Source organism: Salvelinus sp. IW2-2015, linkage group LG1, assembly GCF_002910315.2.
Source record: "Salvelinus sp. IW2-2015 linkage group LG1, ASM291031v2, whole genome shotgun sequence".
In the NCBI taxonomy this organism is placed as follows: Eukaryota; Metazoa; Chordata; class Actinopteri; order Salmoniformes; family Salmonidae; genus Salvelinus; species Salvelinus sp. IW2-2015.
This window is the reverse complement of record NC_036838.1, coordinates 19,656,453-19,673,360: the sequence shown is the minus strand read 5'-3', so window position 1 is coordinate 19,673,360 and position 16,908 is coordinate 19,656,453. Positions and strand designations below refer to the sequence as shown.

General features: G+C 43.0%; 1 protein-coding gene across 1 annotated transcript in view; it reads right to left on the bottom strand.

Annotated features, from left to right (window-relative positions):
• Positions 1–11,548: 11,548 nt before the first annotated feature.
• LOC111962196 (heme transporter hrg1-A) overlaps positions 11,549–16,908 on the bottom strand; it is a 9,313-nt gene continuing 3,953 nt past the window's right edge. Inside the window, exons 2-3 of the mRNA XM_023985091.2 lie at positions 12,566–12,733; positions 11,549–12,064 (exon numbers count right to left, since the gene is read on the bottom strand). Coding sequence (XP_023840859.1) covers positions 11,928–12,064; positions 12,566–12,733 — 305 coding nt within the window. The 3' untranslated portion in view covers positions 11,549–11,927. The remainder of the gene's footprint in view (positions 12,065–12,565; positions 12,734–16,908) is intronic.

The window sequence follows — 16,908 nt, the reverse complement described above, 5'->3', positions numbered from 1 at the left end:
CCTGTCCCTTTATACTCGCCCACATACTCTGGGCCTGCGGGCAGCTGCGATTGGCCAGCACCGGCTTCTTTGGGTGTGGTTTGGAAGCAGGAAGTGAGCTTGAGGTTGGTGGATGGCTTAAAAGGGGGTAAGTAGCCTTCTCAGCCAATTGCGAGAGGCCTTGTTAAAGCTGCTGAAGTTGTCCACGTCTTTATAGGTTCCAGATTTCTGCTGCTGGAGCACTCCTGGCTTTCTCCTGCACCCGCTTGTCTGTTTGTCTCTTGTCTCTCTCCTCATCAATTAATTACATGCTTTGAGACTCATAGGTCTGTTATGCACTTCAACTTCTAAGACATGAAACATTTTCTTTGTTGATTAAGGGGGACGATAAAAGCCACTGTGTTGGTTACTGTATGAGTATGCTTACATGTGAATGCTTTGGTATGTGAAGATTAAGTCGATTTAATACCTAAAACTAAGTTTACACTGAAAACATTTTATGCATGATATCTCAAGGACTACAGTTTTCTATATAAAGATATATTATTAAGTGTTTATTATTTATTAAGTGGGTCAAAGTGATCTCCCTAATATTTGTGTGCCATAGTTAATATCTATCACATGATACTATAAAAACACATCCCTCGAGCCAAGGGTCACTCCTCAGTGCCAGTCGGGGAAAATAACATGTGGATCAATATCTTTAGACGGATTTTCACATAAACGTTGTGATCTTGCGCTTCTGTTTACAAAATACCTCAATGGAAAGTTCATCAAGACAACTCACACAAGCTTAAAAAAAAAAAAACACTGTGATTATTATTTTAAAAGTCCTGAACAGTCATTGTGAAAATACTGAGTGGGCGGGAGCTGGCCTCGACTGACAGCTCTTGGAAATGTCAAGCAACTTGGACGCAGTCTCGCAGTAAAATCATCTCAAGCAAATGTGGTGGTACACAAAACAACTYGAAAAAACATTGAAATTGCATCAATTATATGTAGGTTTTCTACATCTCCCGTTTAACATGTCTCTTGTGATGCGGTTCATAGCAGCACTCATGGATGTGTTGACTTGACAGCTGCGTCTGAGTTTTGAAAGACCCCCCCCCCCCCTTTGTTCCATGCTGTCTGAAGACCTAGCTAGCCTGTAACTATCTAACACCAGACACAGATGAAAGCTCAAACATATAAGTATCTTTGCCATAGATGAATAGGGTCAATTTGTATTATATTTGTTGACTCCCTACAGTCAAATTTTGGCATGAGTAGAGTAGCTGTTTAGCTATTTAAACCGCGCCCCTCTGCAAACACGCCTTCTCCGATGTTGGTTTCAAGGCGGTACTTATTTAAATTAGGTAAGATCATTTTATGTTAACATTGGTGTATTCAAATGAGAGTTAAGGTGATGTCACCTTAATTATGAATCCAAGTGTTTGACATGGGGGAGGAGACCAGTAACTTTATGATCAAACTTTATCAATGTAGAAGCAACAGTCATTTTTCATACTTTGGTCTTCATACTTTGATCTGGTTTCCTTCAAGTATTATCCAATTTCATTAAACATGATTTTGCCTGTTCGTGACCTTTAAACCTTAATACCATACTGCCACAGAGAATTAACATTTTCTCAGTATAAAAATAGAAAATAAGCCACACAACCTAGTAAATCAAAAGTACATTAAGATCAGTCAAAATATGAATTTCTAAAGAACTTTTCAAAACAGACAGGTAAATCTACTGTATTAATACTCCCATCATTATCCCATAGAAATTGAATAACTAGAATGGGTGTCTCCATTTTATCCACTGCAATCACTATATGGGAGAGATGTAGCCATTGGGATGGCCCAGCTCTGACCCTGTATAAGCTCTGACCCTGTGACCACTAAGGTGAGAGGGCTGCTAATTATGCCATCCATGCCCTCTGGTGGAGTAGACACATGTTCTCTCTCCACACCAGTAACCCAGGGGAACACACATCTGGGCTTGCAGGGCCACACCACAAGGGACAACACACACACTCATACAAATGCACGTAGAAACGCACGCACACACACATAGAATTGTCAATATGTCAAGGATCTATATCTACTGAAACTAAAACAAATAGGATGACTATTTTCTGTATACTGCTTTTTTTKGGKGGGGGGGTGGCAGGTAGCCTAGTGGTTAAGGCGTTGGGCCAGTAACCGAAAGGTTGCTGGATTGAATCCCAAAGCTGACAAGGTAAAAATTTGTCGTTCTGCCCCTGAACAAAGCAGTTAACCCACTGTTCCCCAGTAGGCCGTCATTGAAAATAAGAATTTGTTCTTAACTTACTTGCCTAATTAATAAATAAAGGTTAAATAAAAAAATACAAAATTACATAATATGACAATAATATGCATTAAAACCAACTGTTTCATACATGACAGTGTTGTTACACATCAGTAAAGGTGCAATCCTTAGGATTTCCCATTTAAAATCCTGGAACATTACTCTCGATTTCTGCAAGAGTCAAACTTATAAATGTGTAACATTAGCTTAGAACAGCTGTCTTATATCATAATACAAAAGTTATTCTTACCGTGGATGAGAAATAAAGAATACGTAACATTGTCTATAGTTACAGCTGTTGATAGCAAAAAGTTCAACAAGTGAATGAGAAAGAAACTTCCATTTCAAATCTTGACAATGAACATAGTTCTGTATGCCTTCTCGTGGATTTCAAATATATCAGTAGACATGAATAGTTACTTCTAGTAATTGATATGAATTGTAATTTTAGGTTATGACAGATGTTATATTTGTGTTATGACAGTTTTATAAGCAGGACTTAAAGAAAGATAGAGAATTCAAGAGGGGGTTTTGGAGAGGGGTTAGTGAACTCCGTGATTGCAAAGGGTACGTTTCATTTGGGGGTATTGAAAAGAGCTGGGGATCAACTCCACTCAACTTCAATCAACTCAGAATAGGAATTCCAGCAGCTAAGGTAGTGAAGTGGAGGTAACACTGTGCTTTAGCATGTAGGTATAATGCATTAGGGTGCAGTTCAAATGCAATGTAAGACTTGTTATGATCATGTATGACCCCCCTTATAATGTCTTATAATAATCTCATATTGATCCTGACTATATACCAGCCAATTTCAGTCTGTTGAAATGTTGATATGTAATCTGACATAGCCTTATTATAAGAGATTATAAAGGTTTATACATGCTAATAATGCATTGTTGCCAAAGTGAACATCACATTGGAATTGTAACAGGTCTTATTTACACAACAGGCCCTTTAACATTGTCAACCAAAATTCCCAGGTCAATTCCCTGGAATTAGATGTAAATTGGCTCCAACCTCCGGGTGGAGACAGTGGATTTTTGAAGAGGGACACGTAGGCCATTGTTGTGTTGGGCCGTCCAGGGCTAACCTCGGGGTTGCTTACCTTAGCCGAGCATGCCTCCATGCCACCATCATGGAAAGAATGAGCGAACGACAGCCTAACAGGAACAGCATGGAACACGCACCCCTCACGCAGAACAGAGGGGAAAAGAAAGAGAGGGACAGAGAATGGGAGAGGAATAAAGGAAGGGAAAAGAAAGGAGGGGAAGAGAAAAAAGAAAGGCCAGTCCAAACAGAACCAGATGCAGGAGTGTGGAGGGCCGTTTGATCTCCGTCCTCATAGGCTGATTGATGTTGCACATTTCATTTCCTTGTCGGTCTCTACATAATGTTTCACTAAACACTCCGGCCCGTTTCTCTTTTGACTTTTATTTTCGGGGGGTAATAACGAACCTCTCCTGTAGGTGCAAATAGACTGCACCATATCAAAAGGATATACAGTGGGGTCTGAAATGATTGACACCCTTGATAAAGATGAGCAATAATGACTGTAAAAAAGAAAAAATTCAAATACTGAGCTATAATGTATGCTCCAAAAAATTGGGAAATTATATTATTTTATACTAATACAATTACTCAGAGAAAGAGATGTTGTTTAACAAGTAATACATTTTTTTATTGACACCTCTAAATATTATTATAAATATAGACATGCTAACCTCACACCATTATCTATAAATAACAGGGGAGGTTAGCATGTCTTGGGGGTATGATCTTTGACCCTCTGTAATTTCTCACTCATCATTATTCACAATTCATTCAGGAATATCTGTGATTATCCATATTAATGTGTGTTTAGAAACATTATATTCCTATTTACAATAAAAGTGACTCCAAAATACATTATTTATAATGAATTTCTATTGGACACAAAATAATCCGAAACACAACCAAAACAAAAATCAAATTCCTCCAAAAAGTTTGTAGAGTTTGTTGACTATTTAGTTCTAAGAATCTTTAAGGGTGTCAATAATTTTGACCCCTACCTTTTTGAAAAAAACAATTTATCTGAACAATTGTATTAGCATAAAATAATATTCATTTTTTGCATACAATACACCTCAGTATTTTGAAGTATTTATTTTCAAACATTTTCAGCCCCCACTGTATATAGAGATGGCTTCGATATCAAAGAGGAGCACAGGCAATCGTAATGTCCACTTTAAGTTTGGCACATGTGGTTTAGTTCGAAGTGATCCATAGTAGTGAAATACTGTACTGAGGAATGCATATGTTGAATGAGGACGGACTTTTGAAGTTTTTGAGCAACGAATATTTTTTTTTCTCTTAAACCCATAATACTGTCAATTCAATAACTGGCTTCCTGTAAAGTTCTTAGAAAATTCTGAGGAGAGACAACTGATCGATGGCATGTGGACCTTCTATCAGAACATGTAAGCATTGCGTAATGTAGTCCCCGTTGAAAATGAGTCCGAGAATATACTCTTCACCAAACTTCTCACCTTAAAAGTTCGCTCACCCCATTCCCCCTACCCATCCCTCCTACCGCTGCTGCTCCATCCCTCCTCTGGAGCCCATGGGACACAAGCAGACATCTGGGACCCATTTCCCCCTGTAGAGCAGGACATCCTGTGGGGTATCGACTTAGAGGGGGTGGGTGGAGAGTGAGGGTGCATGGCGGTGAAGGATGGGGGTGGTGAACAGAGGGGGAACGGTGATGTATATAGATATAGAGTATAAGTAGTGATGAGGGGTTGAGGGGTTTGAAGCTGGGAGAGAGGTAGGTCTGGGGCACTTTTATTCACTTCAACAGCCAGCAAAATAGATTTTTCCTCCACTTTTCTTTTTGATGGCTAATGAAATGAAATCAATGTATTCTTATGGCAAATCTGCTCCTTTGAAAACACACACACACACACACACAGTTTGTCGCTGTGCCACGTGTGTGTGTGTGTGTGTGGACAGAGCAAGGCAGCACCGGAAAGTATTTTTCTGTTGAGGCAGCGGGGGTTTTTCTCCACTTCTGCGTGCTAACCTGTGTTATTCCAGTTTGCCTGAGACTTATCTCCCTATATTAGGCTATAATTTATAATAATATTTAGCACTTAAGCTTCCCTTAAATGTCCCTGCTTTCATGTGTAATTTAGCCAATATCCTGCGCTGGCTCTGATTACAGTGTTTAAGTCCCAGGGTCCATCCATGGCACATTACAAACAGTCCCGGCGGAGTTCACAGCCAAGCAGAACTATATAGAGCACGTTAGGCTAGGCTAGGTGAGCATAGCTCACTCCAAATCACAGCCAAGCAGAACTATGTAGTGGAAGCTAGCCTTAGCTAGATTAGCATTGCTAACTCCTTTCACACTTGTCACAAAATGACCGTAGACTGAACAAGTGCCCTATCACTACTTGACGTACAGCACATTAAGCCAGCTAGCATTGCCCATTGGTATTAATATGCAGAAAATCTAGATTTAGAACAAGGTTTACGCAGGTTTCTATCTTAACGGTGTGACAAAACCAGTGCTGGGCCCTTCTAAGAAATGTCCCATCATCAGATAGATGGGAATGTCTCTGGATGGTGCATCCAACTGAGGTAACCTTAGATCACAGACATTACAGTGGAGGGAGTGATTGGATAGTGATCTATTGCTACCCCTCAAGGAGTCGGAATGCATCGATGAGTGAGTGGGTGGATCACACTGCACCAACTGGGCATGAGGAGAATTCATTTCAATCCGAACACATCAAACGCATTAGAGTGAACCCAGAAGATGTCTCTGACCAGGCCCTGTGTATCACCGTTCGTAGAACAGAGCAATTGCATTAGAAATATCAACGTAACTCTGTAGCTAGCTTCAAAGCGCAATACTTTAAAGTTAAATCAAAGCCCCTTTTCCATTAGATTAGATTACCTTACGAAAGTTATGTTCGGCTACATTTTCTGGTACTGGTTCTCCCTATGAAGCCACTTCAAACGCCTGCCCCTGCCATGGCATATCCCTTTGTGTTCAAAACGGCAAAAATGTGTCTCCTAAAATGTTTCAGATGCAAGGTTCTGTGGTCCACGGGCGAAGCAACACAGAAAACAAAAGAGTCGGAGAGGCAAACATTGATTGAACCTGAAGGTCGGCCATCCTACTGTACTGCTGCCAAGTGAAGGGGTTAATCACCTGATGTTACTTATAAAGAAAGGGGGGGAGAGAGAGAGAGAGAGAGAGAGAGAGAGAGAGAGAGGAGAGAGAGGGTTTAGCAGTAAAAGAGAGGAAGAAGAAAGAGAGTGGGGAAAAGGGAAAAGAAGCCAAAGGTCCAGAGACATATGTTTCAGTTTGTAAATAAAACAGTAAATTGCAATGGATATTGCTTAAATATCTGTGGGCTTTGTACTGCGTTTTGCGGAAGTTCCTCGGAAATCATTCCGAAACTGCCTTCTCCAAAATGCCAAAGCGCCTTTTTAATGTCAAAGCAGCCATCTGGTTCTCTACTAAATCAAGATGTTCGCTTTTCATTCACGTATTTTTTTGTTGTAATACTTTCTTTTTTATAAATACTCATGAACCAAAGTATGTTTGAGGCTGAATGGGTATTTTCCTAATAGCCATTTTTTCCTGTATGCAAAGTGCAACAATGGATATCGATGTCACACAGATGTCAGGCCTACTTTAAATACAGATAAACTTCCAAATGTGTTCACCTTATATAGAAGGCAGTATATACTGTACCTATGGTATCATGTGGATATGGCCTTATAAATGTTATTCGACCTCCTATATACATGTTACCGTATGATGAAGTTGTAAGAACAAGAAAAGGTGAACAGGTAAAGCCTACTGTGACTGTCCCATCTGAACTGTACTATAACGAAGAGTTAATCACTTAACTTTATGCATAGGTCATATGCGGCGCATCAATATTTTAGGTGCAATTGCTGTTTGGCATTTACCAATATATATCAAGTATGTCTGACAAAATGAATATATAATTTGAATATATAAAATCAAAAAATATCAAAAAATCTGATTATTAAAAATGATTTTAATACATTTGATTAAGATGCGTAGTGTGAAAAGATACGCAAAGGTTTAACTTTTACCTTTGGTTATTTTTTCCCCAACAGGAAATTTGAAATATTCCTGCATTTTTTCAAGTTTCCTCTTCTTTTTTCAATTTCATTATTTCTGCCAGTTAAGTCTTAGATGACTTCCTTCCTTGATTTTGCTGGAAAGGAGTCCCCCTCCTCCCCTTTACATACCACACAAAGACACACACATTTTACTGCCTACAGTATAAACTTAATAGGACGGGCTTTTGGTCCAACCCCTACAACTTGTTCAATGGAAAGTAATGAGGATTGTTTTTCAGTGTCTTAATGTAAAATGTTATAACAAGCAAGATTATTATTATTATTATTTTTTTTTTTTTTAAATGTTGCTATGGCTACTTAACCACAACATTGCAATTACCTTTATACAACGTGACTCTGAGGGCTTGCAAACAAACCAATGTAATGCAATAAATACATAAGTACCAACAAGAATGCTGTTAAAACAAAAGAGTAGAATGAGGGAAGTAGGATGAGGGCAGCAAAATGGTCTCTTATAAAGGATCAAAGTTGAAGATACTTCATTAAATAATTGGTAGAGCTCTGTGCTAGCTTCACTCACACTGCTTTCCTATTATGGTAATCTCATGTTTAAAAAAAAAAACTATATTAAAAAAGCTATTGGCAATCTATCAGCGTTTGCATCTGTTGCGTCAATCACCTCAACAGAAGTAACCAACATGTCATTTACATATTTTTCATATGAACTTCAAAGTCCCTTTTATCATACACATGTCTAAACCAAATCATACACTAAAACTCCTTGCATCCTCCCACCTCCCCTTTGAGTGGGCAAAATAAAAATGTGGATGGATTTGAATAATTGCCTAACTTCAAAGCGCAGGTTATTGCCCGAGCGTTTACTGTTGCCTGCAGTGCTATAGGGTGTTTCCTTTATAATGTGGGCTGAGTGAGTTGGAAAATGGCTGCCTCCTTCTCAGTGTAAATCCCACTCTAATGCCGAGGTCTGTTTCTACACGGCTGACCTGGCTAAATAAAAACAACAATGTTTCCTTCCCTCAAAAAAACACACTGGGCTCCCCAGACACTCTAACCCTCGTCCTCTCATAGAATCCATCTGAGAAACATTCCCATGGTAACTATACCACAACCACCAAAATACACACAGGTGCAAAATTTGTGATTTGTGTGTGCCAGAATTAAATACATTTTTATTAGACCATAATATGAGTGACACTTTACTTTTACTTTAGCACTGAGTAACAGCCTGCAGGTATATGACATATTGCAGGTATAATGCTTTATAACTTGCTATAACCATGTATTAGCCTTTATAATGTCATTTAATAAGGTTTGTCCATGAGAAGTCCTATAATGCATCTGATTTACACTAAATATACAAAGGAATGTGGACACCCCTTCAAATAAGTGGATTTGGCTATTTCAGCCACACCCGTTGCTGACAGGTGTATAAAGTTTAGCACAGAGCCATGCAATCTCCATAGGCTATCATTGGCAGTAGAATGGCCTTACTGAAGTGCTCGGTGACTTTAAAAACGTGGCACCGTCATAGGATGCCATCTTTCCAACAAGTAAGTTTGTCAGATTTCTGCCCTGATAGAGCTGCCCCACTCAACTGTAAGCTCTGTTATTGTGAAGTGGAAACATCTAGGAGCAACAAGGGCTCAGCCGCGAAGTGAAGTGGTAGGCCACACAAGCTCACAGAACGGGACCGCCAAGTGCTGAAGCGCATAAAAATCATCTGTSCTCGGTTGCAACACTCACTACCGAGTTCCAAACTGCCWYTGGAAGCAACATCAGCACAATAACTGTTCGTCGACAGCGTAATGAAATGGGTTTCCATKGCCGAGCAGCCTAACATCACCATGCGCAATGCCAAGCGTCGGCTGGAGTGGTGTAAAGCTCGCCGCCATTGGACTCTGGAGAACTGGAAACGCATTCTCTGGAGTGATGAATCACACTTCACCATCTGGCAGTCCAACAAACAAATCTGGGTTTGGCGGATGATAGGAGATCGTTAACTGTCCGAATGCATAGTGCCAACTGTAAAGTTTGGTGGAGGAGGGAAAATTGTCTGGGGCTGTTTTTCATGGTTCGGGTTAGGCCCCTTAGTTCCAGTGAAGGGAAATCTTAATGCTAAAGCATACAATGATATTCTAGATGATTCTGTGCTTCCAACTTTGTTTGTCGAGATCGGTGTGGAAGAACTTGACTGGCCTGCACAGAGCCCTGACCTCAACCCCGTCAAACACCTTTGGGATGAATTGGAACGCTGACTGCAAGCCAGGCCTAAATCRGCCAACATCAGTGCCCGGCCTCCCTAATGCTCGTGGCTGAATGGAAGCAAGTCCCTGCAGCAATGTTCCAACATCGAGGTGGAAAGCCTTCCCAGAAGAGTGGARGGTRTTATAGCAGCAAAATATTAAATGCCCATGATTTTGGAATGAGATGTTCGACGAACAGGTGTCCATACCCTTAATGTCATGTACAAACATTAAGGTAATAGAACCCAATTCCTCTTTCCCCCCCTTCAATTCAACCCCTTCCCTGGGTGCACCACAGCAACATTGCAATCACTTCCTCCTCCACAATGTAGTTAAGCTAAGCCTTTCCACCAAAGCATTATGTCTACTAGTAAAACAAATTCAAAAGAACTATAAAAATCTAATTAGTCTATGGCCACTATGCCCAAGGCCTAGTACAGACGCCGGGTTGTACAAACRACGTACAACACAAAGTTACAACTGTTGCGTAGGAATTTGTACGAGATGTACTACACCACCAGTGTAATGCACACGGCTGTCATAAAATTTGATTTTATTAAACATGGCTCTCGCACAGACATACCTGTGCGACAGACATACATTCCTACATACACGCAAGTGGATATACACAATGTCGTGTTTCTTTATATCACAATATGATACATGTGGCAGCACACAGAGAAGCRGACAGACGTAAAGGGAAAAAGAGGTAGAGCACAATCAAATTAATCTCCAGAAGCAGCAGTATGACGAYCGATAAGGTTTGCGAGCTAAAGCGAAGGCACAGCAACGACACAAATTCCACTAAAGGAACTCCCTCGTTTGAACGTTCTCCATTCAAATAAGACGAGGCAGTTGGGTTTYCGTTGGCAACTGTTGTGGGGAAAAAAGCAGTTGTTCGAACATTCTGTGATGGTGGTGCAATCCTCCTTCATATGATCTTTTTGAAAAACTATTTTGTGGGGATGTTTTGAAAGTGTCGAACACCGACAGGTATAACGCTATAAGACTTTATACAAGTCTCATTTCCAAAGCATTATAACTATCATAATAAATAGTGTGGAGACATTATACTCTAAAGGTAGTTGCTTCATCACATACACACCGACTCCAGGTGACAGCAGGTTTCTGTGGACTAAAAGTTCACACATGGATAACACAGATCAAAACAGTCATCCTAAAAAAAGAAGACAACTAAGATTAACCCCAAAAAGGCCTGTGACGTGTCCTTTTGTTGTGTATAATGTATGTATTATATGATGTGTGCAGATAAACTTTGCTCTGTTTTCTAAATGAGTGGGATGTTTTACCAACAGCCGCAACATTTGATCGACTGACTCCCCCTTGTGGCAAGAGAATGGAAATGAATTCTCTATCATAACCACATCAATTACATATCTTGTTAAAAATATGTTCCTAGGTATATAAGCACAGGAAGATGTACAGCAGGGTTGTTATTAAACTCATTCCACRAATGGCCTAGTGTCTGCAGGTTTTGGGGTTTTCCTTTCAATTAAAAACAGAGGCAACCAGGTGAAAGGAGTTTTTTTTACTAATTAGTGACCTTCATCAATCAAATACAAGGGAGGAACGAAAACCCGCTGACACTAGGCCCTCCGTGGAATGACTAACACGTGATGTACACAATTAACAAGGAATACCTACAAAGTCATCAAAAAGAAGATTCAATTCTCATAAAAAGGGAGATATTGACTCTAAAAACATGTGTTGAAGACATACAAGAGGAACACAGACAGTGTCACATACACACGCACAGGAACAGTCAAATCCATAAAGGGCATTACATAGGGATGAACTTGTGGATAGACTGGCCTAGCAGGGGTTGAGCATACCCTGTTTACAGATACAGAAAGAGGGGGAAGGGGGGGGGCTGATCTAACCGTGAAGGTGCGGGCATGGACGGAGGTCCAGGTACTAAATCTCCCATTAACACAGACAACACGCAGGTTGCGTTCCGATTCACTACCCTTCTCCCCAAAGTGTGTACTCGTTCACTCCCCCTCGTGGATGTATAAGCAAGCGATTGGTGGAAGACATCTGGTGTGTTTGCAGCTACCCCCACGCCTTTCAGATCAACCCTCATTCCATCACTCGTCCTCGTCATGACTACTTGGCTTCACCAACCCCTCAAATCTTCACTCCCTCCCTTCTCCCCTAGTTAGCACCCTCAGGTTAGTAGCCCTGCTAATTAGTCTTCCATAGACCTCCATTGGGTGGGGGGGGCTGTTCAAGGGCCCTCATCAAAAGTCACTGAGGATGCTGACGTCKGCAAACTCCTTGCGGTAGCGGTGGGAATAGAGGGCCAGCAGGAAGGACCACTTTAGAGTCATGAAGCTCCACACGGCCGAAAGAAACAGGCTCCTCGGGTCAGTCATGGCTGGGAACCACAGAGATACGACAGACATTAGAGACTTGCAGACTCAGAGAAAAAGCCATGGTTGGCACACTGTTACACAATTCATTGAGTCAGGTGCTTCTCAATGAAGGTTCCTGTAGGAAAAGGGACCAAAGCTTCAGGCTCATAGCATACACAAGGGTAAGGATCTCACATTGACTAACCCCATGGAGTCATGTGATGCCAGAGCAAACAAACTCTGGCAAGCAGTCATTTTGTGTGGAAATAGATTTCATCATGTGGACGTGCCCAAAGGGATTAAGACATGCAATACTAAAAATGACTAAATACATCCTAATGCACAACAAGAAAAAGTACAATGGATGAAACAGAGGAAGGGAAGGGAAGCAAATGGGGGAGAGACGTAACCATTTGCRAATGAACAGAGCAAGTGAAGGGGAGAGGAGGAGAAGCAAATTAGGATGAAAGGAGGAGTGAATGAATGAATGAATGAGAGAAGGGGGAGGCGTGTGTGAAACTCACACTCTTTGTTGGTAATGGCAAGGGAGAGGAAGGTGATGAAAGCCACCACGGCCAGCAGGGAGAAGACGACTCCGATGAAGAGAAAGAATTTGAGGCCCTTCAGCCAGGTGCGCCAGTAGTCCTGCAGGTACATGATGTGGGTGATGAGGGCCCAGAGCGCCAGCACACCTGAGGGAGAAAGACACAAGCACACACATTCACAGTCAGGGGCTGGCCGTCCACAATCCCTACACTAAGTCAATTACTGACACGAGACAAGCACGTGTAACTATCGCAGGTATTTGCAAAGCATAGGATTGAACTGTATTTGAAAAAGCATTGGGTGGATGAGGGGTTCTCTCAAGTCAAGAGATGCCTTTGCTTGTCTAACTACAATCTTGAGCTTTAGGTCTTGTTGGTGTGGACTATGTCAGTGTGTGGCTCAGTTGGTAGAGCATGGCTCTTGCAGTGCCAGGGTTGTGGGTTCGATTCCCACGGGGGACCAGTACGGGRAAAAAAGTATGAAAATGTATGAACTCACTACTGTAARTCGCTCTGGATAAGAGCGTCTGCTAAATGACTAAAATGTCATGTACATTTTAGGGGTGAACAATGTAATATTTTGCTGTGTCATTGTCTCAAATCACACTGTTCTGTCACTCACTCCTCCATGTTCTTCTTCTACTGTTTCATAACCACACACCACATTTGGGTCTGGACATAGCACTAGYGTATAGCACTATACTTCATGAATCCACTGCATCTTACACAAWATTAGGCTAAAATGGTCTTCCCTAGTCGGCCATGCTAGATAGGACAAAGTGTCAATGTCAAGGGCCGTATGGACAAAGATCCTAAATCATCACCTACTCCGACGCTCATTTTGAATATGGGCCCAGAACTAATGAGCAAGTAGCCTACRTAAACTTTAGTTTTTTTCTTCAGGGTTGGTTGTTAAAACAGTGTTTGAGGTTGGAAAGTACCAGACTTGCTTCCTTTCAAGCATGGTSAGATAGTGAGTGGAGCTGAGCCACAGTTTCCCACCCTTCTATTGAAGTGTGCACTTGCACACATCCTGTCGTGGMTCTAACAACGGTTGAAATTCCCTCTAGCCAATGCTTAGGGCTAAATCAATCCAATGCTTTTAAATTCATGAYGGGAGTTTTTTGGGRAAGTGTAGAGAAWCRGGAYGCAGCCAAGCTAGTAAGTTCAATTGACCCTCATGAGTCATTTCTCGAGGGAATAGGCTTTATTCGGCTGTGTCAATCTGCCATGCTGACCCCACTCATTTCGCCATCTCATGGTCTCTAGAATCATATGACCAACCAAGCACATGCCACCAAAAACCCTAGCAAGAATTGCACCCTTATTGAATCTCTCTGTATTGGCACAGAGAGAACCACATGCTGTTATCACAACTCCACAAGAAAGATATGGATTTGGCCTCAATAAGAACATCAGTGACAGTGCACTTTATAAAAAGGAATTCTCATTCATGTTAAAAAAATAGCAAGACATGCAYTGTCAGTGAAATTGACCGACAATACTAAATATGCAAATGTAGCTACTGTTCTGTTTGCCAATAGGCCTACAGCAGAGAGATGAGAGGAAAGTCACACAGATATCAGCTTACTGACCTGAGAGGACWAAGTTCACAGCCATAAATGCACCACTTGTTACCTAGTGCAGTGGTTGACAAAATGYGCAGGGCGCGAGGTTCCTTTTTTTGAAGGAACTCAGTCCAGCTTTCAATTTACTCTTGAAAGTTGTAAYAGTAGAAAGCACAAGGCGCAATTAGGAAATTAGGTAGTGCATCATCAGTTATTGCATACCTTAGARAGATATTTATAACTTGTCAGAAATGTCCAGATCAACTAGCCCATGTCAGCTAAAAATGATCTGCACCCCATGACAAAAATGTGTTCCCCAATASTGGAAGGTGGGCCTGCATGAAAAAGTTTGGGAACCCCAGACCTAGTGGGCCATTATGTAACACATAAATAATACTTTAAAAAGTCACTTCATGCAAATACTAGGCCTAAGCAATTCAGTAACGTTCTAAAGTAACTTTTTATTATTTTTATTTTTTACATGGTTGTTAACTAGGCGTAGAGTAGATTATGTTCAATGCGCAAGACAAGTATTACTTTATGGTAGGTTCAGGCTTCCGCTCTAGGCCAGAAAATTGTAATGGTGATGCTGAGAACTTCAAATGGGATGAGTACCAGGACAAGCGTGCTAAATTAATCAGAGGAAACGTATTGTAGCGACCCGCACAGACAGCGCGTGTGGTAGGTTTAGCCATTGTTCTCTCTCTTACGTCTGGGCTTCACAAGAGAAGGTCACGGTTGGCTTGTGGGGTATCTTTCGTTTATTTGGCGTGGGCTATGGCCAAACAGTAGCCTGTGTAAAGTTGTGTTAATAACCGTCACTTCGTAAACTCAACCCTCTGTCTGGACAATTGTTCCTTATGATCTAGTCAGGTCATTACATTGGTGTCAGAAGTAAAAACGTTGATAAAAGTTAGCCAGCTAGCTAGCTGACTTCTGTGGCTAGCTACCGTAGGTGAGAACGGGGTTTGAAAATGCTTCGAGGAAATCCGAAAGTGAAGGTGGAGGTAGGGGACAATTATGGCCAAGGGGTGCGTGTGCATGGACGTCGGAGGATCTGGCTGAGGAGATCGCCAGGGCGTCGGAGCCCAGAGGCCGCTTGAGGGAGGACGTTAGAGTGATGGCGGCTGAAGCGGGCATGAGTCCTTCGTCGACTGTGCTTCGCGCGGATTCTAGTGGGCGACCGAAGGGGTAACGTCGACGCGGCGGGACGAGGAATCTGGGGCTCAGGATGTAAACAAACATGGCGGCGCCCAGTTCCCGGCTGTGTCCGTATCTGTTAAGACCCCGAAGTATTCCGGTAAGGCGGATTGGGAAGCTTATCATGCTCAGTTTTGAACTGTTTGCTCATTTTAGGGGTGGTCGAATGAAGATAGGGCACTGCAGTTGGCTTTATGCCTCACGGATGAAGCTCTGGCCTGTTTGATATTGATTAGCCCCGAGGACAGACGTGATTATGGTCTTTAGTGGGAGCACTGAGGAGGCGCTATGGACAGTGTGTACAGCCCGGGCTACTGCGCTCTGAACTGAGTAATAGACGCAGGCAGCCTGGAGAGCCTCCCGGGTGCTAGCGTAATGACATTGAGAGCATCTCTCGGCGGGCATATGCTCACATGCCCCCCTCCGTGCAGAGCGAGCTAGCACGGGACCAGTTCATACAGGCGCTCTCTCCTACGGAGCTGCGCATACAGACCCAGCTGGCTCATCCTGAGTCATTGCAGATAGACTTGGAGATGGCTTTGGAGAGGGAGCTGGTGTGGGCTGGGGTATCAGCTGGAGCTTTGGTGGGGGTGCAGGGAGACAGACCCTCTGTGCGAGCTGGGGGGCAGAGCAGCCCGGGGGCCGGAAAAGCCTGCATGGGTGGCTGAAATGACAGAACTCATTTGTGCTGTGTCGATACAGGCGGCACGAAACACACGCCCTGGTCCCAGGGTCTACTGGGGTTGTGGCCAGCCAGGCCATCTGCGCCGAGATTGCCCCATGTCCACCAGAGCTCAGGGAAACGGCTCGGGGTCCGCATAGACCGGGCAGTGCGGATCCCTGGCTTTCTATCCCAACCACCATCTTCTTCAGGAGGAGTCCACCGGCACAGACGGGGAAGCAAGGCTCCACTTCCCCCAGAAGCAGACGAGGGCAAGCTGATGGAGCCTGTTGTTGTGGTGGGCCGGACCTGTGTTGGGGACTTTTGTCATGTCCCTGTGGAGGGGGTGCCCTGCTCTGCCCTGCTGGACACTGGGTCCACAGTAACCCTGGTGAGGCAAGATATTGTGCCAGGTTGGACTCAGCTCCGCACAGTCACAGGTGAGCTGACACCCATGAAAGGGAAGGGAATAATGCCTCTAACAATAGGGGGCAGGTCTGTGCAGGACCCTTGTATACTGGGGTTGGACTTTCTTAGGAGCACAGGCTGCCAGTTAGACCTAAATGGGGGCACACTGAGCTTCCAGGGAGGACCGGCAGTCACCATGGCCCCCCCCTAATGTCACATTCACTCAACCCAACAAACCCTTTACTCCAACAGTTAAAGCAGCAGAGACTCAAGAGCTTCCTGGGCCTAGCCTCGTACTACAGGAGGTTTGTCAAGCATCGCTGCTCCCGAAGGACAAGGCTTTCACTTGGACAGTGGAGTGTGAGGCTGCTCGCCCCCCCTGACCTCACCTTGCCTTTATCCTGGATACATCGCGAGGCAATGCTGGGCATGGGGTGGGTGCTGGCCCAGGTGGGCCAGAGGGGAGAAGAGTGGTGGCGTACTTC